Genomic DNA, 22449 nt, shown 5'->3' with positions numbered 1-22449 from the left:
CAGTGTCCTGGCAGAAAAGACATGGCACATTTAAAAGTATTTCAAAAGAGGTAATTTACAAAGTCATAGATGGGGTTAAGGAAAACTAGGCAGGGATATTCAGAGGCTAGCAGCTATGATAAGACACCATCATCCTTGGGCCTGAAAGGGCAAGAGGAGAGAGCTGTTTTCAGAGATCTGAAGCAGTAGGAGAGAGCTTCCTGACAAGAGCAAGGTGGGTGCTAGAGGCATGCAGCCATTGCCAGCCTCCTCCCAGCGGACAGTGGCGGGAGAAGAAACACCTACCCTCCAGCCTCTTGGCAGTGCCTAGTATTAGCTATACCCAGCTAGAAGCCAGGAAACCCAGCAGGATTGCCAAGTAGATGTAGTTAATTTAGCTCAACCGCTCGGGTCACAGAGCCAACTAGAGAATAGATGTGGTGAGGAAAGTGGAAAGTGTCTGGCACTGCTGGTCACCCCTTTGGAGCACCGTCTATACATGCCCACGGTGAACCCGATGTCCAGGAGTCTGTGGGCATTCTCACAGGCTGTATCACAGCACAAATGCCAGCCTAGGTGGAAGAAGACCGTAGGCCTGTCATTCTAAATCTAAGTTTAAGAATATTTTTAAAGAAGTGCTACCAAGTGTGGAGGGTGGGGGTGGGAGTGGGGTTGCTTTAATGAACAGGAAAGGATCATTGATAATTAATTTATCCGTTTCTCAGAGAGACTAGATGTCTGCTAGCCGTGAACTCCTCTGGGATTTTGAGGGTTGTGGCTAATGGTCTAAGTGCAGATAGCAAGGGGCTCAGTTATGTAACGCTTGCTGATACCATACACTCCTACACTTGCAAGAAGCCTTGATCCTAAATTACATTCAACTCAAATATCTGGTTAGCAAGACAGATAGAAAAAAAAGGAGATTCCTGAGTTATTCCTAATAGCAATACCATAATATAGATAATAAAATGACTTTAGTTGCAATATCTTGAAAGATCATAAGATGGGGGTGTTGCTCCACTAGAGAAAGAGAAATTCATGTTTATGTGATTATCCATGCAGACTTGATCTGCCCAAGGCAAGGATGCATGTATTTAATGATCATAAATTTGTTCATTTTCACTGTACAGGGCAAGTACAGTCTACCCTGTAACTGCTACTGGTAATGACTTTATGTCATTTTTTGTAGGTTATGTGATATTTTAAATCTCTCTCTTTTGCCCAAATGAAATAGCTTTCCATAGCTTGTACTGTATCATTTTTCCAAGAAAATGGAGCTTCTTTTATAATCTTTCTGACCACTACCTCTTACAGCTCTTCCTTTTTTTTTTTTTTCTTTTGAGATGGTGTCTCTCTCTCTTGCCCAGGCTGGAGTGCAATGGCACGTTCTCGGCTCACTGCAACCTTTGCCTCCTGGATTCAAGCAATTCTCCTGCCTCAGCCTCCCAAGTAGCTGGGATCACAGGCATCCACCACCATGCCTGGCTAACTTTTGTATTTTTTAAGTAGAGATGAAGTTTCACCATGTTGGCCAGGCTGGTCTCGAATTCCCGACCTCAAATGATCCACCTGCTGGGATTACAGCCTCCCAAAGTGCTGGGATTACAGGCGTGAGCCACTGCGCCCGGCTCCATCTACTTTTAATAGTGGAAAACTATTATTTTTAAAGCCTCAAAGACTACATTTTTTTTTTCTACTCTAGAACTTTTCTTCAAGCCTCTTTATTTGACATTTCATATTTATCTGTCTTTATGAACTTGATTTTATGTCTAGTTCAGAAATATTGGGATCTTTACTTATTGTTCTTTTTTTTTTTTTGAGACGGAGTCTTGCTCTGTCTCCCAGGCTGGAGTGCAGTGGCGCGATCTCGGCTCACTGCAAGCTCCGCCTCCTGGGTTCAGGCCATTCTCCTGCCTCAGCCTCCCGAGTAACTGGGACTACAGGCACCTGCCACCGCGCCCAGCTAATTTTTTGTATTTTAGTAGAGACGGGGTTCACCGTGGTCTCGATCTCCTGACCTTGTGATCCGCCCGCCTCGGCCTCCCAAAGTGCTGGGATTACAGGCGTGAGCCACTGCGCCCGGCCTATTTATTGTTCTTTTATTAAAAGAATTTGAAAACCAAAATGACAATTCCTTAGTGCTTTGGAGGACTTCAAAGTAAATTTTTTTTTTAGACAGGATTTCAGTCTGTCACCCAGGCTGTAGTGCAGTGGAAAAATCTCAGCTCACTGCAACCGCCACCTCCCGGATTCAAGTGATTCTCCTGCCTCAGCCTCCCAAGTAGCTGGGATTACAGGCATGCACCACCATGCCCGGCTAATTTTTGTATTTTTAGTAGAGACAGAGTTTCACCATGTTGGCCAGGCTGGTGTTGAACTCCTAACCTCAGGTGATCTGCCCGCCTGAGCCTCCTTAATAAGGTACTCAGTCTTCAGATTGAAAGTAAGAAGATGAGTTGGTAATAGGCTCTATTCTCTGTATTGGCACATCCTACAGATTTGGGTCCCTTTGTCGAAAATCATCATATCAGATCTTCACAGGGTTTTCCCCTCCCCCACTTCCCCAGGTATCTGCTTTGCAAGTATTCCATTGACTGTTGAAAAATATAAGTGAGCTTTTCTGGCTACTTTTCTTCCTCTGTAATACCTGAGGTTCATTTAGATGGTAGCTGCTTACAGAGTCTTACAACCTCAAAGTTGACAGAGCACTTAGAGAATCTAAACCCTCGTTGGTTCTCAGCACATTCCCCCTTAGCCCCTGACTGGCAACAGATAAGCTGGGCTTCTCCTTCATGAAGAAGGCAGAAGCTGTCAGATAAGAACGACCTCAGCACACCGCCATCAAATCTGACACCTTTCTACACTGGTAATCATTGTTTCCTCTTCCCTCCTAAGTGTACTTCCCCTGTTTGAAGCCAGTTCCACCCTTTACCCCCTGAATCTCATTGTCTTCCATTTTTCTAAGACCTTTTACCTGCTGTTATTCCTCTCTTCAGCATAGTTGACCTCTTACTCGTTATTGGCCACCTCTTCAGTATTTAAGTATGCTCTAACTTCTTCCAGCTTAAGGAATCATTATAATTACAACCTTACCCCTACCCCCACCCCCTGTATGGTCCTTATCACAGGCTGCTTACAAACCCGCCTTCTCCACCACAGATTTCCTTGATTACTTGCTTATACTCTTAATGTCTGTTCACTCCCTACCCATGCATCAGTCCTTTCTAATCTTTATTCTGCCCTACCACTTCACCAGAATTGCTTTTGTGGAGGTCACCAGTGACTTCCATATTGCTAAAGCCAAAGAACATTTTTCAGTTCTCATCTTAGTCTCTCAACAACATTTCGCACAGTCAGCTGTTCCTTCCTTCTGGAAACGTGTTCTTCTTTTGTATCCATGACAGCATGTTTTGTTTTGTTTTTGTTTTTTTTCATAGGCCCTCCTGTCTCCCTAGCCATCAAATACAGATATTCCTCAGGGCCTGGGCCTGGACTTACTCTCTTCTCCTTCTGTGTTCTCCCCAGGTGATCTCATCTGCTCCCATGGCTTCAGCATTCCAGCTACTCTTGTATTTCTGTCTCCAGCCAAGGCCTCCCTCCTCTGAGTATCAGACTTGCACACCCAGTTTTCTCTTCTACATTTCTTCTTGAATGTCTCAGAGACACTTCAAATTCAGCACGCCCAGAGCAGAATTCATCATTTTTTCAGGCAAACCCGCTTCTGCTCCTTTAAACCCAATGTTAAGTGGCTTAAACTGGCAACCTTAACATCATCCTGTACTCCTCTTTCTTCTTTACTCCCACCTCACCCTACATCCATTTATTTACCAAGACCTGTCATATCTGCCTCCCAAATAACTTTCAAATCTGCCTCTTGCCTCTACTCCCACTGTCCCATGCCATCAGTTATGGCTGAGATTGCAGTAGCATCCTAGCTGGTCTCCTCTTCTATCCCCAACCCCACAGGGCCATTCTTCACATCACAGCTGGTATAAAGTTTTAACTCAAAAGTGATCTCCTTACTCTCTTGCTTAAAACCATTTAATGGTTTCTCATTACTCACAAAGGGAAGTTCAGACTCTTAGCATTGTCCTAAAAGCTCTGTATGATCTGGTCCCTGACTACCTTTCTAGTATTATTTCACATCATTCTCTGCAGGGTTCACTATGTCCCCACTACTCAGGATTTCTTAAAATCCTTCTAATATACCACCAGGGCATTGCTGTCTGCTTTAGGGTTTGGACATAAGCTGATTTCACCACCTGGACATGCACTTTCTGTTCCCTTTAGGTCTTAGTTTAAATGTCGCTTCCTCCTCTAGGTTTTTCCTGTTCAGCTTTAGTCCAACTATTAAGAAGTTACTCTAACATTTGGCATTTCAGTAAGCTCAGAACATTTTAAAATAATAGTTCAACATCTGTATTCCTCACTTCACCAAAAATTCTGAGGGCATAGCAGTCTAGCACAGGATCTGGCATATACTGGTTACCCAGTATGTCCTCATTAGGGGTAAGTAAGAGAGTGAATGGAGAAGCTAAAACACAAAGGAGTAGACATTGTTGTCCCCATTCTTGACTCCATCTAGTTCGTAGTCCTAGTTTAGCAGTCTTCGAAGTTGTTCCGGCCGGGCGCAGTGGCTCACGCCTGTAATCCCAGCACTTTGGGAGACTGGGAGACCGAGGCGGTGGATCACCTGAGTTCAGGAGTTCGAGAACAGCCTGGCCAACATGGTGAAACCCTGTCTCTACTAAAAACACAAAAATTAACTGGGCATGGTGGCGGATGCCTATAATCCCAGCTACTCGGGAAGCTGAGGCAGGAGAATCGCTTGAACCCAGGAGGCCAGGTTGCAATGAGCCAAGATTGCGCCATTACACTCCAGCCTAGGCAACAAGAGTGAAACTCCATCTCAAAAAAAAAAATAAAGTTGTTGCCTCCCTCCTTTATAAGCCATAGACTTTCCTTCTACTCCATTGTTATGTTTCTACATTGCTCTAATTGGAAACTTGTGGATGAACTTTCTGGTTTAGAGATTATGTAATGAAAAATGCTATCTTAATCTTTTAACAGTCAAAAAAAGTAGTCACAAGGCAGGATTCAAACATAAAACCCTGGTAAGTATCTCTAAATATGTGTGGACAAAATAGAGATACACTTACTCTCCCCAGGAGCAAACTTTTTGTTGTTGTTGTTGTTATTGTTGGGGCAGGAGGTATATTTTAGTTTTGCCTTTGCTTGAAACATCTCTCAGAAAGGCAGTTTTAATCACTCAAGCCTTTTGATGAATATGTTCAAATGAGTTAAGAAGCTTCTCTTAACTTTGTGCCTAGGAAGCGAGCTGCCTGCAAATCAGTGAATGGCTCTCATAAGTACAAAGGGAATTCCAAAGATGTGAAACCTCCAGATCTCTGGATCCATCATGAGAGACTGGAGCTGAAACCCATTGATAAGTCTCCAGACCCAAACCCCATCATGACTGATACTCCAATTCCTCGCAACTCTCAAGATATCACACCAGTTGACAACTCCATGGACAGCAATATCCATCAAAGGCGAAATTCATACAGAGGTACCATTTTAAGTGTAGGTTTTTTCCTCAAATGTTAGGAGACTGTTTTCATTTAAATCATTTTCCCCCTGAGGTTGCCTTCATTTGGCAATTCCTATATGACATCAGATTTAGAGAAATGTGTGTTAGAAGATTTGGGAACATATGATAAAGAATAGCTAGCTTCTTATGGGAGAGAGGTACTCGTATGGGTACACACCCATACAAGACAATCTTGCAGATCTTTTAGGTCTCTCATCAGGCTTCAGCAGTGTGATATTCAAGCATCTGAGGCTGCTAGCTAGCCCTTGTCTGTGCATTTCATTCAGTGTCTTCAGCTGGCTTCCAGCTAGCATCGTGGTATTCAGAATGTTCTTCGTCTGGAGGCTCTTTCAGACACTCTATGAAGTGTGGCGGGCAACATTGTGACATCCACATTGATTTAGCAGGAACTCTTGTGATGCTCTCATGATCATTTTCCTCTTTATTTCACTTCTTGCAGAAATGTCTTGTCCCCATTGTGTTGTTTGTGAATTCTGAATCCCCTACTAGAAATGTTTTATTGTTGAGGCTGCTCAGTGGCGTAGGGCACATGCTGGTAACTAACCTCCACATTCAACATTTAGGGCATGAGTCAGAGGACAGCATGTCTACACTGGCTGGAAGGCGGGGAATGAGACCAAAAATGATGATGCCCTTTGACTCCCAGCCACCCCAGCGTAAGTAAAAGCTTCTCTTTTCCTCAGTGCTATCAATCTGTTCAGTCATGTAGGGGAACAATATGAATGATCTTTTTGACTTCACTGGATTCTAACACAAAGATAATCTACCAAAGCTTTGACACCTTGAAGGAGGAAGTACCAAACACTTGCCATATTTTGCAACAAACATTATTCTTGAGGCTAACGTCATTATGTTTATGGTAAATAAGCTGAAAAGCCAATGAATGTCTCCAGATCCCTGGGAATAGGGAAGTCTCCCTAAAAGTGCATCATATCTCTATAGGAGAGATGGGAAAGCTTCCCTCCAGACTAGGGCTAAGGATGGCCCGATGTTACAAGTTTTCGTTGTGCTTCCTGATACCAGTGCTAATGAGCACCTATGGAATTTTTTTTTTTAATTAATAGATTTGAAGGCCAAGCAAGGTGGCCCACACCTATAATCCTAGTGTTTTGGGAGACTAAGGTGGGAGGATTGCTGGAGGCCAGGAGTTCTAGACCAGCCTGGGCAATGTTGTAGTGAGACCCCATCTCTACCAAAAAAAATAAAAGTAAAAATTAGTCATGACAAAAATTAGCCAGGTGTGGTGGTACATGTCTGTAATCCCAGCTATTCAAGTGGCTGAGGCACGAGAATCTCCTGAACCTGGGAAGCAGAGGTTGCATTGAGCCAAGATCGTGCTGCTGCACTCCAGCCAGGGTGACAGAGTGAGACTCGGTCTCAAAAAAAAAAAAAATTTTTTTTAAAAGCCAGGCATCGTGGCACACAACCTGTAGTCCCAGCTACCCAGGAGGCTGAGATGGAAGTATTTCTTGAATCCAGGGTTTAAGGTTGCAGTGAGCTATGATTTTGCACCTTTGCACTCCAGCTTGGGCAACAGAGCCAAGAGCCAGTCTCTAAATTAGTTAAAGTAATAAAAAATAAAATTATTAGACTTTATATTTTAGAATAGCCTTAGGTTTCATTGTATGGATTTCTTTTTTTTTTTTTTTTTTTTTTTTTTTTTTTGAGACAGAGTCAGAGTCTTGCTCTGTCGCCAAGGCTGGAGTGCAGTGGCACGATTTCAGCTCATTGCAGCCTCTGCCTCCTGGGTTCAAGCAGTTCTCTAGCTTAAGCCTCCCAAGTAGCTGTGATTACAGGCACTCACCACCACACCTGGCTAGTTTTTTGTCGAGACGGGGTTTCACCGTGTTGGCCAGTCTGGTCTCAAACTCCTGACCTCAGGTGATCCACCCAACTCAGCCACCCAAAGTGCTGGGATTACAGGCATGAGCCACCATGCTCACCCAGCCAGAATTTTTTAAACAACATTTTTCATTCTTGATTCGTGCCTCACTTTGATAAGCATAAAGGTTTCTGAGCCTCTTTTAATAATAGTTGAAATTCAAAATAAGTTAAATATCACGATTAAACCAGAAAGCAGTGTGACAAACCAATTCTTTCAAACTACTGTGTCCTCTCTCTTGTCACTGTTTTCAAGGAAGTGAAGCCTTTCAGACTAGCTAGCACAGTGGGGCTTGCAGTTGAGGGAATATTCAGCCATCTGTCAACAAATGATGAGATTTAATAGCCATGAATATCATACATGCAATGAGGTGCACTATGACATCGTGCACTTGGAAAAGTTCCTCAAATCCCCAACCTCTTGGTGGAAGCTCCAAGCCTGTGGATGTCTGCACACCCATTCCCTCTCCCACAAACACTGTACACAAACGTGTAAGATTATTACAAAGATCATCTTTGAAAGAGTAACACCTTATTTGATAATAGGTAATTTCAGCTCAGGGTAGCTTATGCTTGTGGTCCTTGATGGAAAGAAAGGCCTGGACTTGGAAGCATGCGGGGGAAAACCTGGTTTCCCTCTTATAAGAGGTGCCCTGGATGGGGTTCCCAGGTTTAAAGATACAAATGCCCAAGAAGAGTAAATTAATCCATTCTAGTTGCTTCTGATTGATCGAGAAGATGCTAGCACTACTGCTTATTTGTTTGTTTTGTATAAGACTTCAGTTCCTACCTGAACTGGCTTATTTTGAAAACTTAAAATTTTGCTCTCTTTATTTCTAGATGTATTTTACTTTTAAATATGTTAAGTAAAAAAGATCTGTTGTCCAGTTGATACCATTCTTCTTTTTTTTTTGATGTTGGAGAAGGAGTTTGCACCGATATACAATATTATTTAATTTGTGCCTTAACAGTTGGGTGGGTAAGTGGAATCTTTTAAAAACCTGCAACCATAAGATCCACTTATGGTGTTTAGGTTTGCAGATACTGTTTGTAAAACCCACATGACTACAGTTCTGTTTCACAAGCTGGTATTCCCTGAGCTCTAGACCCTGGAATGCTGCGGGAGCCATGTACCCACCACCCACCTACCCTGGTCTTAAATGACTGAGCAGTGCCAGGAAGGGCTTGCTGGTGCCGGGACATGGCTCCATCCAGAGCCATGCACCAAAGCATCGAGTTCAGAGTCAGCTAACAGCTGCTAATTTCCTGCTATATCCTAGGCAAGCACATTCACACTGCTTTATTTTTTTTACTTACCTACAAAGACTGGAAATGCCTTATAAAGGGAAAAAAGTCAATTTTGCCTTTCCTTTGTGAGAGTCCTAAAATGCTCTCAAATTGTACTTTCCTAGGTAAAAATCAGGTTTATTCCCCCTACCCCAGCCTGAATTCTGGAAAACACTTAGTCTGAAGCACCCACTTTTAAAAACTACCTGTCTTCCCCTAGAGGAGTTGCCGACTACCCAGTTACCCCAAGAGCCCTCCTCAGGCAGCTTTCCTGTGTTGTGTTTTATTCCTGGGCACAACCTGGAGCCTCTGGTCCCCAAGAGCAGCACCTAAGGAAAAGCCCCTTTTCTGTTCCTCAGGCCTTGAGAGGGGAAGGAAGGGGCAGCAGTGCTCAGGGGCCCCAGTCATGCCACCTGCTTGCTTGCATGTGGCCAGGACAAGGGATAGCTGGAAAGTAAAGGCATCCGTTTTGTTGACCAGGATTTCTCTTCAGCAGAGTAATGTTGAATAGCCCCACAAAGACTTTAGGGAGATCCCTGGGGACAGAAGACATTTCAGTAGGCCACTAAGTGTTAAGTAAGTTGTATTATTAAGTTCACGAAGCCTTTGTTTAGAGAAAAAAGGATTCCCTGTATTGCTAGTAAGCTTTGGCCTATTTGCCTGTTTGGTACGGGTAGAGCTGGTTATCTTGACCTTAAAAGTGCCATTTCTACAACCACTCCAAGGGAGTTCCTCAGAAAAGTTTATTCCAAGACTCTGGTCTTCTAATTTTATCTGTTTCCATCTCAGATGGATAATGAAGCCTCGTAGAAAGTTGTACATGGAATCTCTGTCTTCATAGAAAGTAGTATGTGAAATCTGTGTGGAAATTTCAGATTCTTTAGCTAAACACAGTTAATTGAATCCTTAACCAGTGTGAGAAGGAAAGAGCCGTTTATTCTCCTAAATGCAGATGGGTATGGCTGAGTCCCCAGACTGGAAGCAGTAAAAGATGGTGCCATCGGCCAGTGATTCATGCTTTTAGTACTAGATGGGACCATCAGAGTTCAATTCCATTTGCATTTATTTTAAGACATGAAAGCTGATTAAGCAGCTACGTATTTATTTGGCCTAAATACCCATTAAATGCTTAATTCAGCAGATTTAACAAAGGCAGAATGAATTAGGAATATACTCGAAAAAGAAGGGACTTCTTTCTATCCTTTTTAGCAGGACAAAATAGAAACTCAATTTATGTGTTGGCTTATGGATTTATATTTTGTGACATATTCAAATAGATATTTGTAATAACTCGTGTAATCCATGTTTATTATAGTAGAATTGGAAAATACAGATAAGCCAAAAGAAAAATATTATTTTAATCCTGACCACTCTTCCCTGCAAGATAACCACTGTTAACATTTTAGTATATATTCCTCAGACCTTTTTTTCTATACATATGTAGACATATGCAAAAGAGTATATTCATTTTTAAAAAACAAATGTAAAAATCAATGGCTAATTGACCAGATCTAGCCAGCTGCCACCAAAAACCCAAGGGAGTGGTTGGACTGTATGGGAGGTGGGAAGGGGGTGACTTTGCTCTGAACTGTGATTTGTGTGTGTTTGTGCAAGCGTGTTAAGCATTTCTCTGTCTTGTGTTCATTCACAGCTGTGATTAGTGCCCATCCCATCCATTCCCTCGATCACCCTCACCATCATTTCCACTCCAGCAGCCTCGCTTCTCCAGCTCGCAGTCATCTCTACCACCCGGGCAGCCCATGGCCCATTGGCACATCCATGTCCCTTTCAGACAGGGCCAATTCCACAGGTGAGAGATGAGGATCAAGCCCAGATGGAAACCATTCCAAAGGAGTCAGCAAGCGGAAATGGGGAAGGGCTTGCCCTACTTAGAAAAGGGATTTGGAATTTTTCTATTTTATTTACTTAGCATAACGTTTCTGTGACTGACTCAAATTTGTTTCTATAAAATTCACCCTGTATTTCTACTTAAGTTTTAAACATTCAGTGCAAAGTTTCCTTTTAGTAAAAACAGTATCTCTAATCACATAAGCATCCCTTGTTCCATAAAATTGCACTTTAACTCAGTCCTTTTTTCCAATTTCTTTATTTCTTTTAATCCTCTAATTTGAAAGGAAAACTCATCCTGGGTGATTTCAGACACTCGTGGTTGCCTTTGCCTGGCAGTCACCCTAACGTTGGGTAGGTCCAAAGGTTAACTGTTACATACAGGTTACTTCCACCGTGGACCAAAGTGCAAACAACATCCAAGGGGCGGTGGGGCCACAAGCCACGTGGAGTTGTGTGTATTGTAAACCACAGGGTGCCTGATGTAAACCTCAGGATTATTAAAATTAGGAAGGGATGCGCAGGAATAGATCCTCTCTGCAGAAACAGGAAACTAGCGTAACAATCTGCAGTGTATTTAAAGACACATGTTGCTAGACAAACAAGTCCCAGTTTGGAAATCTTAGGAAACCGCGTTATCAAAGTTTTAAGGAGGAAATAGTGAAGGCATGGAGACAGCAAGTGGCGTAAATATTATTCTTCATTAATTGAAAATTAATGTTCATCCTCAGTTTTAAATGGCAAGCCTAGCAACTTCCCATATATTCAACATATTATTTTTCCACCATTTGAAACTTGCCTATTAATAGTTATTATGTTACTGATAGAACTGAGTTTTGCTGCTCTGGGGAATAAGGGAATTTCAAGTGAGTTCCATTTTAAAAGAACCTCAAAACTTTATGCTGGAAGTTTGGGTTCCTAGTAATATCCCCATTTTTTAAAGTTTTTTGTTTCTCTTTGGTTTTTTTGTTTGTTTTTGAGACAGAGTCTCACTCTGTCGCCCAGGCTGGAGTACAGTGGCGCGATCTCGGCTCACTGCAACCTCCACCTCCTGGGTTCAAGCAGTTCTCCTGCCTCAACTTCCCAACTAGCTGGGATTACAGACACACGCCACCACACCCGACTGATTTTTGTATTCTTAGTAGAGACGAGGTTTCCCCTTGTTGGCCAGACTGGTCTCAAACTCCTGACCTCAAGTGATCCGCCTGCCTTGGCCTCCCAAAGTACTGAAATTACAGACATGAGCCACCGCACCCGGTCCCCATTCTTTCAAGTTTTTATCAATCATAAACATACCCAGAACATCAAATGAAGCTTTATTAAGGGGTGTGTAATAATTCCTGACATTATCTACTCCCAAAGCTATTACCTGATTTGGAGAATGCTGCTTGAACTCACATCTAAATTTGGCCTTCCAGGCTGAGCACTGTGGCTCATGCCTGTAATTCTAGCACTTTGGGCAACCGAGGCAGGAGGATTGCTTGAGTCCATGACCAGCCTGGGCAACAAGGCAAGATCCCATCTCTACTGAATATTAAATATTATATATTTATCATTATCACTCATTATTATATATATACAATATATATAATCATATTATATATAGCTATACATATATATGTTTGACCTTTCTACTATCTCCTTCCAAATCCCAATTTGAAGTCCTGCATTTAGGAAAGATGGTTTACAAGATAGGCAGTTACTCCAGCCAGCTGCATGGAGAGCCAAAGTCTGCCTTACAGACATAGTCTCAAATAGAACAGAGGACCAGAAAGCAGCCTCCACACCACTCTTAGAAGGTTTTGTGCCCAACCCTGTTTCTCCATTTTTAAGGCCAAGGAATCTCACACGCTAGGATGTGGTCCTGCTTGAGTGGATGGCAGGCACCTTCCAATCAAATCAGGCCCTCTTTCCTGCTGGGTTTGGGGATTGGAGAGGAGCATGGCAGCTCCTACCCAGCCCTCTCCCTTGTGATTTAGTGTTGGTAAGCATTCCCTTCTCTATAGACCTAGGCAGAAAGTGAAGAGAGGGGGAAAGAATAATTTGCATTACTAAGAGAGTCCATGCTTTGATGACCAGTTGCATAAAGGAAGGTAAAACTAAAGTGATAGACTCGCTGAAGACTGATTTGAAATGTAGAGCAAGTATCCAGAAATGATCAAAGTTCTTTTTCACTATTGCACTTTTTTAAGCTTTTGTGTTTCTGGAGCTCAGAGTGTTGGCACAGCTTGGTATATGTGGGCTAGGCAGGGCCAGTCTCTGCTCTAAGGAACATTCACTATGTCACCACCACTTGACATTGGAAAAGCACTTTCCTCTTGTCCAATCACTTGGCCAGTGTGAACTCCGTGTGTCTTAACTCTTTAAGAGGCAAGTCAGTCAGGAAGTAGGCCCCTTGCCAAAGCAGGAATTTTACTTACAGCATGGATTCTGAGCAGGCCAGTGATTTTGCACAGTGTCAGGGAGCACCCTTCGTGTAGAAAGCAACATGCCTGGGGCTCCTGGAGTTGTACAAGGCAGCCCTGGTCTGTGGTAGCAGGCCAGGGTGCTGACTCATATAGGCAACCCCATTTTCCTTTTTCACCTTTTGCACCATCTCTTTGGCCCTCAGAAGCTTATATATCTAGTTACAGACCATTGAGGCAGTCAGGAGAGGCCTGTTTGCCCAGAGCTGATCTAACATACCTGCCAATACAGGCTGACATGGTCTGGGCATGAGTTTACTCTTCTCTCTCCTCCTCCCTGCTACCCTTCCTAGCCAGCTTCTACCCTGCCCAGGATCACAGAGGGGGACCACCAGCTCCCCCACCGTGAGGGATGGCTAACTTGAGCAAGCCTGAGAAGAGATCCCCAGCACACCCCTTTAAGGGATGAGGAGTGGCCTAAGCCTGGTAGGGCCAACACAGTCAGGCACACTTGAGAGGGTGTATGAGTCCTCATCCGTGGACCCAAGGTCAGAGGTGCCACTCATGACTGGTGTGGCCTGACTTCTCGGAGCCCAAAGGCACAGATTCACTGCTACCTCAGCAACAAAGACAGGGAAATGTGTTGGATTTCTGCAGATTGCTCATGCTTTATGGTATCCCCATCTGTGGGGATACATTTCAAGATCCGCCCCGCCCAGTGGAGGCCTGAAATCACATGTAGTACTGAACCCTTTATATCTGCTTTCTCTATCTGATAACTGAGACAGCTGCTAAGTGACTCAAGGGCAGGTAGCATACGCAGTCTGGAGAGGCTGGACTAAGGGATAATGCACATCCCCAGTGGAACGGCGCAAGATTTCATCATACTACTCAGAATGGTGCACAATGTAAAGCTTATGAATTATTTATTTCTGGAATTTTTCATTTAAATTCTTGGACAGCAGTTGGCCACAGATAATTGAAACCATTGAAAGCAAAAGCATGGATAAGGGGGACTACGGTACTTGTTAAGGTTGAGAACTCCAGAAGTCAGAAGAGGCCTTCAGGCTACCTGGTACAGTTCATTGTCCTGAGCTGTGTCCTCCGTGCCTCTCCTCACGGGTGTGGAAGGTGGTCACCAGCTCACGCTGTTGGAAGGGTCTTCCTCATGTGGTCTCCCCGGGCCTTGGTGCTGCTTCTGCCCCACAGGGTGGGGGCAGGTGGTACTCTTGAGTGTGGAAAGGTGTGTGGTGGTCCAGAGCATGTGTGTGGAAGTCGGAAGACAGGGATTCAGATTCCACCCTGCTAGTTCTAACTGTGCAAATAGGCAATTTGCTTAACCTGCCAGTGCCTTCTGAGTTACTTTGAGGATCGAGTGAGCTAATGAATGTAAAGCAGCTAGCATAGTGCCTGGCTTAAAGTAAGCACCCAGTAATTTACAAAGAAAAGAATATTTTCAGATATTCAAGCACCATGTTCAGCACTTTTCATATATCTCATTTAATCCTCAAAGAATTATGTGTTATTCTCCCTCTTTTGTAGATGAAGAAACTGAGACTCAGAGATAACTCAGTGACTTTGTCAAATTCACCCAGCTTGTATGCAAAGATTAGAGTCCAGGTCTGTCTGATTCCAGAGTCTGCGCTTTTCTACCCTGCTGTGCTGCCTTCCAGAACAACTCTGCCCCTTCTTATATTTTGAGATTGTTAATCATGTTCTTCCTGAGCCTTCCCTTCTCCAGGCTAATCTATCCCCATTTCTTTCTCTGAATCAAAAATGCCCTTCATTTGGCATGATCTGAAAGCTGTGTGCAGACCTCCGGGCTGCTCTGTTCATTGCCCAGTTCTCACTTGAGCTATGGGGTTTTTGCTGTGATGAGGCCATGCACAGCCCCTGAAGGCATGAAGGCCTGTGGCATTGGCCTCTCCTGCAGTGACCGCCAGGCCTTGTCAGTAGAGCTGGCTACTGTCAGGTACCCAGCCAGCCTTGGTGATTAGCCATGTTTGTCTATGAAAGGCCACTCTCTAAGATTCCAGTGAGTGAAGTTTTTAATTTTCTTTTATACTTATTTATATCTTAATATCTTAGTCATCTCAGGAACCTTTACATGTGCTCCATAGTAAATAATGAGAAGAACTTTAAATCTATAAAATTGTGACCACTTAGCTGTGAGGCAAAAAACTGGAATAGCTGGTTGAGTACAAAATTGTTCGAGACTCCATTCTTATCCCTGGCAGTGGTACTAATCCATGTTCTCTTGGACTAGCACTGATCACAAGTGCTTTTGAGCTGATTTAGGGAACCCCTAGAAGTAGCCAAACTCGGGGACTTCCCCATATTTAATGGCAAAAGAAATACTAACTTTTAGACTTTCCTGCTGTAGAATCCGTTCGAAATACCCCCAGCACTGACACCATGCCAGCCTCCTCGTCTCAAACATGCTGCACTGATCACCAGGACCCTGAAGGTGCTACCAGCTCCTCTTACTTGGCCAGCTCCCAAGAGGAAGATTCAGGCCAGAGTCTTCCCACTGCCCATGTTCGCCCTTCCCACCCATTGAAGAGCTTCGCCGTGCCGGCAGTCCCGCCTCCAGGACCTCCCACCTATGATCCTGCGTTGCCAAGCACACCATTACTATCCCAGCAAGGTGAGTGAGGATGGCAGCATACCTGGAGGGACCCTTTGGCTCAAGCTTGGATAAAGTCACCCCTTCCTTGAAGTATAGCAAAGCAAATATCCTCCAAGCCTATCCCAGCAATTCAGTTAGAGTAGCAGTGTGCCATTGCCCCACCCAAGAAGTTTGTGGGCTGACGTTTTGAATTGGGTTTGATGTGCAGCACCTTTGGTGGTAAGTCCAATGGCATGGGAATGGATAGCAGATCTAATCTGCCCAGCTCCCTGGAGTCACCTCACTTCGTAAGGTCCCTGCAAACTAGAGAAGGATCAGGCCAAGGCTTGGACTCATAGGGTGGTGAAAGCAGAGGGAACCTCAGGATAGGGAAGGGAACCCTGTGAAGGGAAAGTCATTCACCCAAATCCACACAGCTCAGTAACAGTCCCCTGACCTCAAAGGTGTGCTTGCTTTCTGCACTTGATTGTTACCTGTTCATTTGTTTTAGAATAAGTCAGTGATTTTCAAAATTTCTGGTCTCAGTACCCCTTTATAGCTTAAAAGCTATTGAGCACATAAAAGAGCTTTTCTTCATGTAGGTTATATCTGTCAATATTTACAATATTCAAATTCAAACTAAGAAATTTTTAAAGTATTTTATTCATTTAAAAAAGCAATTATCTATCATGTTAGGATAACCAGCATATTTTATGAAAACTATTTTCCTTTTTTTTTTTTTTTATTTGGGACGGAGTCTCGCTCTGTCACCCAGGCTGGAGTGCAGTGGTGCAATCTCGGCTCACTGCAAGCTCCACTTCCCGGGTTCACGCCATTCTTCTGCCTCAGTTTCCCAAGCAGCTGAGACTACAGGTGCTTGCCACCATGCCCAACTAATTTTTTGTGTATTTAGTAGAGATGGGGTTTCACTGCCTTAGCCAAGATGGTCTCGATCTCCTGACCTCGTGATCCACCTGCCTCGGCCTCCCAAAGTGCTAGGAAGACAGGCATGAGCCACCATGCCTGGCCGAAAAGCAACTATTTTCAAAACAAAAATACAGTGAGAAGAGTCGTTTTATTTTTTTTGCAAATCTCTTTAATGTCTGGCTTAATAAAAGACAGCTGGATTTTCCTATCTGCTTCTGCATTCAATCTGTTGCAATATGGTGTTTTAGTTGAAATATAAGAAGAAAATCTGGTCTAACAGATATGTAATTGGAAAAGGAAAGAGTATTTTTATAACCTTTTCAGATAATTGTGGATATTCTTTTTTGATACTACAGCAAAACTCAACAAGTTGTAGTTTTTTAAAGGTTTGTTTGTAAAGTGAAATCTGAAACCTTATCTATGAACTATTTGTACTTTATTCCATTAAAATTCATTCATCTGTCTTGCATTTAATGCACCATACTAAAACATCACATGTCAGTCATTTAGAAAATACTGGTTCACTACATTATACAAATTCTGCAAATAGTGATACATTTCATTCAGTATCTAAAAACATATTCATTAATATCATCAAAATGTGTAAGTATTAAGTTCTCAAGACCATGGTGGCAGATGCAAGTTTTCCAAAATGTTCATTTTTACTTAAAACTTAAATTTTATCATTGGCAAGAAACACTATCCATTGTGTGCCTTGAATTGACAGGCTCACTTTGTTCATTTTCTGAAAGATGTCTCAAGAACCAGTTTGTCTGTCTTTGAACTAACAGTGATATTCCATGATAAAAACATTCAACTCAAAACTCAAACTATCACAAGTGCCTTTATTTAAGACAGCTGTTGGCCAGGCGCGGTGGCTCACGCTTGTAATCCCAGCACTTCGGGAGGCCAACCAAGGCGGGTGGATCACCTGAGGTCAGGAGTTCAAGACCAGCATGGCCACCATGGTGAAACCCCTTCTCTACTAAAAATACAAAAAATTAGCCGGGCGTGGTAGCAGACGCCTGTAATCCCAGCTGCTTGGGAGGCTGAGGCAGGAGAATCACTTGAACCCAGGAGGCAGAGGTTGCAGCGAGCAAAGGTCGCTCCACTGCCCTCCAGCCTGGGCAATAAGGAGAGACTGCGTCTCAAAAAAAAAAGATAGCTGTCATACTTTGTACACAGCTGAAGTACTTTATGCATACTTTCCATTTTGTCACATACAGTAAGGTCAAGATGTAGTAAAAAAAAATATTTACTCCTTTATTAATGATGGTTCTTAGTGAAACTGGCTTTTTTAAACTGCAAGTGCATGTCGGTGAATGGCTTTACAGTTTGGCACCACTGCCTTAATTTGTACTAAGCCTCTAGCAGCTCACCCACTATTGCCTTTGTATCCTCAGTGCAAAGGCAAACGCAGTGGAAAGGCAAATAATGTCTTATTATGCGGAGAGCTTTGGCCTCCCAGATATCCTGCAAGGGTTCGTGGACCACCACACTTAGAGAACCACTGGACTAGGATATTGGTTTTCTAGAGCCAATGGAATATTTTCTCTGGCCTCATGAAAGCCCTGCTATCTCCCTCCTTCCCTGTTCTTCCAGTAACTTTTCAGAGCAGTATCCGCACACTGGGTCTGTGTGTCTCTCTCACCCTGAAGCAGCACTTGGACCTTAGGGCCTTCATGAGGTCTAGGGGAGGCAGGCTTGGTCACATACCTGACGATGCCCTTTCCCCTCAGCTCTGAACCATCACATTCACTCAGTGAAGACAGCCTCCATCGGGACTCTAGGAAGGAGCCGGCCTCCTATGCCAGTGGTTGTTCCCAGTGCCCCTGAAGTGCAGGAGACCACAAGGATGTTGGAAGACTCCGAGAGTGTAAGTTCGTGGGGCCATCAGTCCAGCCAGATTGTCTGGGAACACGCCCCAGGGTCTGAGACTGCTGGTCAAGCTGATATTCTGTACATACCAGGCTCGCCACCCAGAACTATGAAGCAGATGCACTCATTCATTCAGTAGAAACAGTGTTGAGCATCTTTTCTGAGCCGGGAACTATGCTGAGGATTTGGTCTACTTTCTTTCCCATAACCACTGTTGTTTGTTTGTTTGTTTGTTTGTTTGTTTGTTTGTTTTTGAGAGTGGGTCTTGCTCTGTTACCTGGGCTGGAATACAGTGGCACCATCTCGGCTCACTGCAACCTCTGTCTCCCGGGTTCAAGGGATCCTCCTGCCTCAGCCTCCTGAGTAGCTGGAACTACAGGTGCCCGCCACCATACCCGGCTATTTTTTTGTATTTTTAGTACAGATAGCGTTTCACTGTGTCTGCCAGGCTGGTCTTAAATTCCCGACCTCAGGTGATCCACCTGCCTTGGTCTCCCAGAGTGCTGCGATGACAGGCGTGAGCCACCGCACACAGCCCCCATATCCACTCTTGAACGTCTTAAATTAGCTTTTCACACAGCCCAGCTAATGGCCCCTCCCCCCACTTCCTACCTGCCTTTTAGTTCTGTCCCTTCTCTCGTTGTTCTTCTTTTCTTGGTTTGAACCATTCATACGTTCCCTCAGTTCTACTCTGTGACCTTTCCTGAGCAAGATACTGGAGGAGAAGGTGCTTGAGTGGTTGCTGTCAAAACAGAAATCACCAGGGTCTCTCTTTGATCTTTCACTCTCAAACTCCAGTAAAAATGTTTTGCCTCTGAATTTCCACGTACAGGATTCTCTAAGCAGAAAGCTTGGGGCCCAGAGATCCAGGGACATACCGACTGTGCTGACTGGGGCAGAGACCTAGAAGGGGCAAGCAGCAGGCCTTCTGGCTTGTGAGGTCATTGTGACCCTGGGGAGTGTGTGTTGGGAGAAAGGCATTGTGCATTATCAGGAAACGGGATCCCAGTGACCTTGGGTCTATCCTGCTACTTTCCACTCTTCTGAGCCACCCTGCGTATTAGTAGCCCGTTTGCTGGGACCATTTGACTACTGACCACATGATGCCTTGGCCTCTCTCTGGGCTCTCCTTTCTGGGTTAGTAATAGTGTTTTCTTTTCCATAGAGCTATGAACCAGATGAGCTGACCAAAGAGATGGCCCACCTGGAAGGACTAATGAAGGACCTAAACGCTATCACGACAGCATGACGACCTTCACCAGGACATGGCTTCAAACCTGAGTCTGGAAGTCTTGGAACTTACCCTTGAAAACAAGGAATTGTACAGAGTACGAGAGGACAGCACTTGAGAACACAGAATGAGCCAGCAGACTGGCCAGCGCCTCTGTGTAGGGCTGGCTCCAGGCATGGCCACCTGCCTTCCCCTGGTCAGCCTGGAAGAAGCCGGTGTTGAGGCAGCTTCCCTCTGCCTGCTGATATTCTGCAGGACTGGGCACCATGGGCCAAAATTTTGTGTCCAGGGAAGAAGCGAGAAGTGCAACCTGCATTTCACTTTGTGGTCAGGCTGTGTCTTCGTGCTGCGACTGCATCACCTTTATGGAGTGTAGACATTGGCATTTATGTACAATTTTATTTGTGTCTTATTTTATTTTACCTTCAAAAACAAAAACGCCATCCAAAACCGAGGAAGTCCGTGGTGTTCTCCACAAGTGGTTGACATTTGACTGCTTGTTCCAATTATGTATGGAAAGTCATTGACAGTGTGGGTTGTTCCTGGGGTTGGCTTGTTTTTTGGTTTTGTTTTTATTTTTTAATTCTGAGTCATTGCATCCTCTACCAGCTGTTAATCCATCACTCTGAGGGGGAGGAAATGTTGCATTGCTGTTTGTAAGCTTTTTTATTATTTTTTTATTATAATTATTAAAGGCCTGACTCTTTCCTCTCATCACTGTGAGATTACAGATCTATTTGAATTGAATGAAATGTAACATTGAAAAGACTTGTTTGTTGCTTTCTGTGCAGTTTCAGTATTGGGGCGGGGTGGGGGGCTGGGGGTTGGTAATAGGAAATGGAGGGGCTGCTGAGGTCCTGTGAATGTTTCCGTCATTGTACTTTCTTCCAGAAGCCTGCAGAGAATGGAAGCATCTTCTTTATTGTCGTTTCCTGGCATGTCCATCCTTATTGTCACTACGTTGCAACTGGAGTTTGATTTGGATCTGGTTTTAAAATTCTTCTGTGCAATAGGTGGGTTTGAGGATTTAGCAGCCCTGATGTCTTGGTCATAGCCTGGTAAGAATGTCCATGCTGAGGAGACAGGTGTTGTCTTTCCAATTGCCTGAGTCACACAGAATAGGGTAAGAGCCTGACCCTATTCTGTAAATCAGAAAGCAAGGATGGAGACCCTCTCCTGCTGCTATTACTGGCTCTCTTTGAGGAAGTTGGAGGTTAAGGAAGGAACTTTGTTTCCACATAAGACTCCTCCTCCTCTCTAGTTCCAGTCTTCAACCAGTCCAGCGCTCTCTTCCATACTTCAGAGCCCCTTCAGAGAAAGCATTAGCAGGAGGAATGAGACAAGGCAGAGCTGCAGTGCCCCCTGAGGCTTCCACACATCTTTCTGAATATTATTTTTCAAGTAACAAGGGACAGAGACAGCGGAAGCAGCTGCCCGCCCTCCCCTGTCCCGGCAGCTCAGCTAGGCCCTGATGAGAAGGAGGCCACAGGAGTTTTCTGAGGTGAACCCAACGGCTCAGCCACACTTGGAAGCCATTGCCTTTGCACATAGTTCTTGGGTTCTTTTTCCTAAAAAGGTAAGGAGCTGAGGTGTGTGGTTTTTTAATATTAAGAATATATAATGGAAAACATAGGACTGATGCTCAGGCATCTTCCTCTACTCCCCAACAGATCCCCAGAAGACAGTGTGGAAGGCAGTGTAGACAGTAAATCGGGCTTCAGTTCTATAGCCAAGAAGAGATCAGCTGCTGAAACCACCAGTGGGTACCCCAGGTCACCTGCCTTTGAACTTGGGGATTTCCCACTTTTGGATCTTACCACATATTTGCTTTTTCACAAGATGAACTCTTTGTATTTATGATTTGGAGGGCAATGAAAGGTGCAATGCGGGAACTCCTGCTGCCGAGCTAGCTGGTCATGTGGGGGTGCCAGGCGGGATTCTGGAAAACCAGTGCACTTAAACTGATCTTGAAGAGAGCTGTCCAAGCACTCTGGCCACTAGAGGGCCAGGTTCCCCAGAAACTACCTTGTGCCCAAAGAACATGCTCAGTATTTGGGGCATTTCGTCCCACGAACCCTGACCTTCTGTTACCTCAGGGCCTTGGTACCTGGATACTGCCACAGAATTGGGGCGGGTGGGGGAGGGGCCTATTTTTCAATAAAATAACTGTTCAAAGTTGGGGTTTTTTTAAAATTAAGAAAAAGGAAAGCTATTCTGTATTGCACCTTTTCACAATTTAATACATTTTCTTACATTTTCCTGTGATTTTTGAAACTAAACCATTGCGTGTCTGTAGTGTCCTAGTTGAGCTGCTGCTCAGCGGCTTCCTCGGGGGATGTGGAACGCCTGTGTCTGTCGCCGCACTGCCTGCGGGAGGGGCGCAGAGGGCTGCTGGGACTGGCGTCTGTACACACTTGTTTGGCCTTTTCTGTAGTTGATGCTGTAAACTCTATGGCTTTTTAAAAACGATTTCATGTTTTTATTTAGTATTGGAAATCCAATACACTTTTTTAATCCAATCAAACTCTGGTCTGGTCAAAGAGTTATTTTCCCTTGTCCTTAAAAAAAAACAAAAACAAAAACCTTCAGGGCCCCCTGCTTCCCAGCCTCTCTAATTGGCTTTGCTGTTGCCTTCACAACTGTAAAGCCAGTAGTCTACAAGGAGACTCAGGGAAGGGTGGCAGGTGAGCCAGGAGGCTGCAGGAGGTGTTTGGACCGTCCACCAGCACCAAAAATGAGTCTTGTCCCTGTTCTCATCCCCCTGTTGCTGCCCTGCAGGGACTGAGCAGCCTGA

At 44.2% G+C, this 22449-nt stretch overlaps 1 protein-coding gene across 1 annotated transcript in view; it reads left to right on the top strand.

The window, feature by feature from the left end:
* The window catches only part of NEO1 (neogenin 1), a 198651-nt gene extending 176472 nt beyond the window's left edge, over nucleotides 1–22179 (top strand). Inside the window, exons 23-28 of the mRNA XM_017868541.1 lie at nucleotides 5310–5548; nucleotides 6154–6246; nucleotides 10410–10568; nucleotides 15395–15658; nucleotides 18286–18422; nucleotides 19590–22179. Coding sequence (XP_017724030.1) covers nucleotides 5310–5548; nucleotides 6154–6246; nucleotides 10410–10568; nucleotides 15395–15658; nucleotides 18286–18422; nucleotides 19590–19673 — 976 coding nt within the window. The 3' untranslated portion in view covers nucleotides 19674–22179. The remainder of the gene's footprint in view (nucleotides 1–5309; nucleotides 5549–6153; nucleotides 6247–10409; nucleotides 10569–15394; nucleotides 15659–18285; nucleotides 18423–19589) is intronic.
* The last annotated feature ends 270 nt before the right edge of the window (nucleotides 22180–22449 follow it).

The sequence above is a fragment of the Rhinopithecus bieti genome, unplaced genomic scaffold, assembly GCF_001698545.2.
Source record: "Rhinopithecus bieti isolate Rb0 unplaced genomic scaffold, ASM169854v2 scaffold_4639, whole genome shotgun sequence".
In the NCBI taxonomy this organism is placed as follows: Eukaryota; Metazoa; Chordata; class Mammalia; order Primates; family Cercopithecidae; genus Rhinopithecus; species Rhinopithecus bieti.
This window is presented reverse-complemented; position numbering and strand designations above follow the sequence as displayed.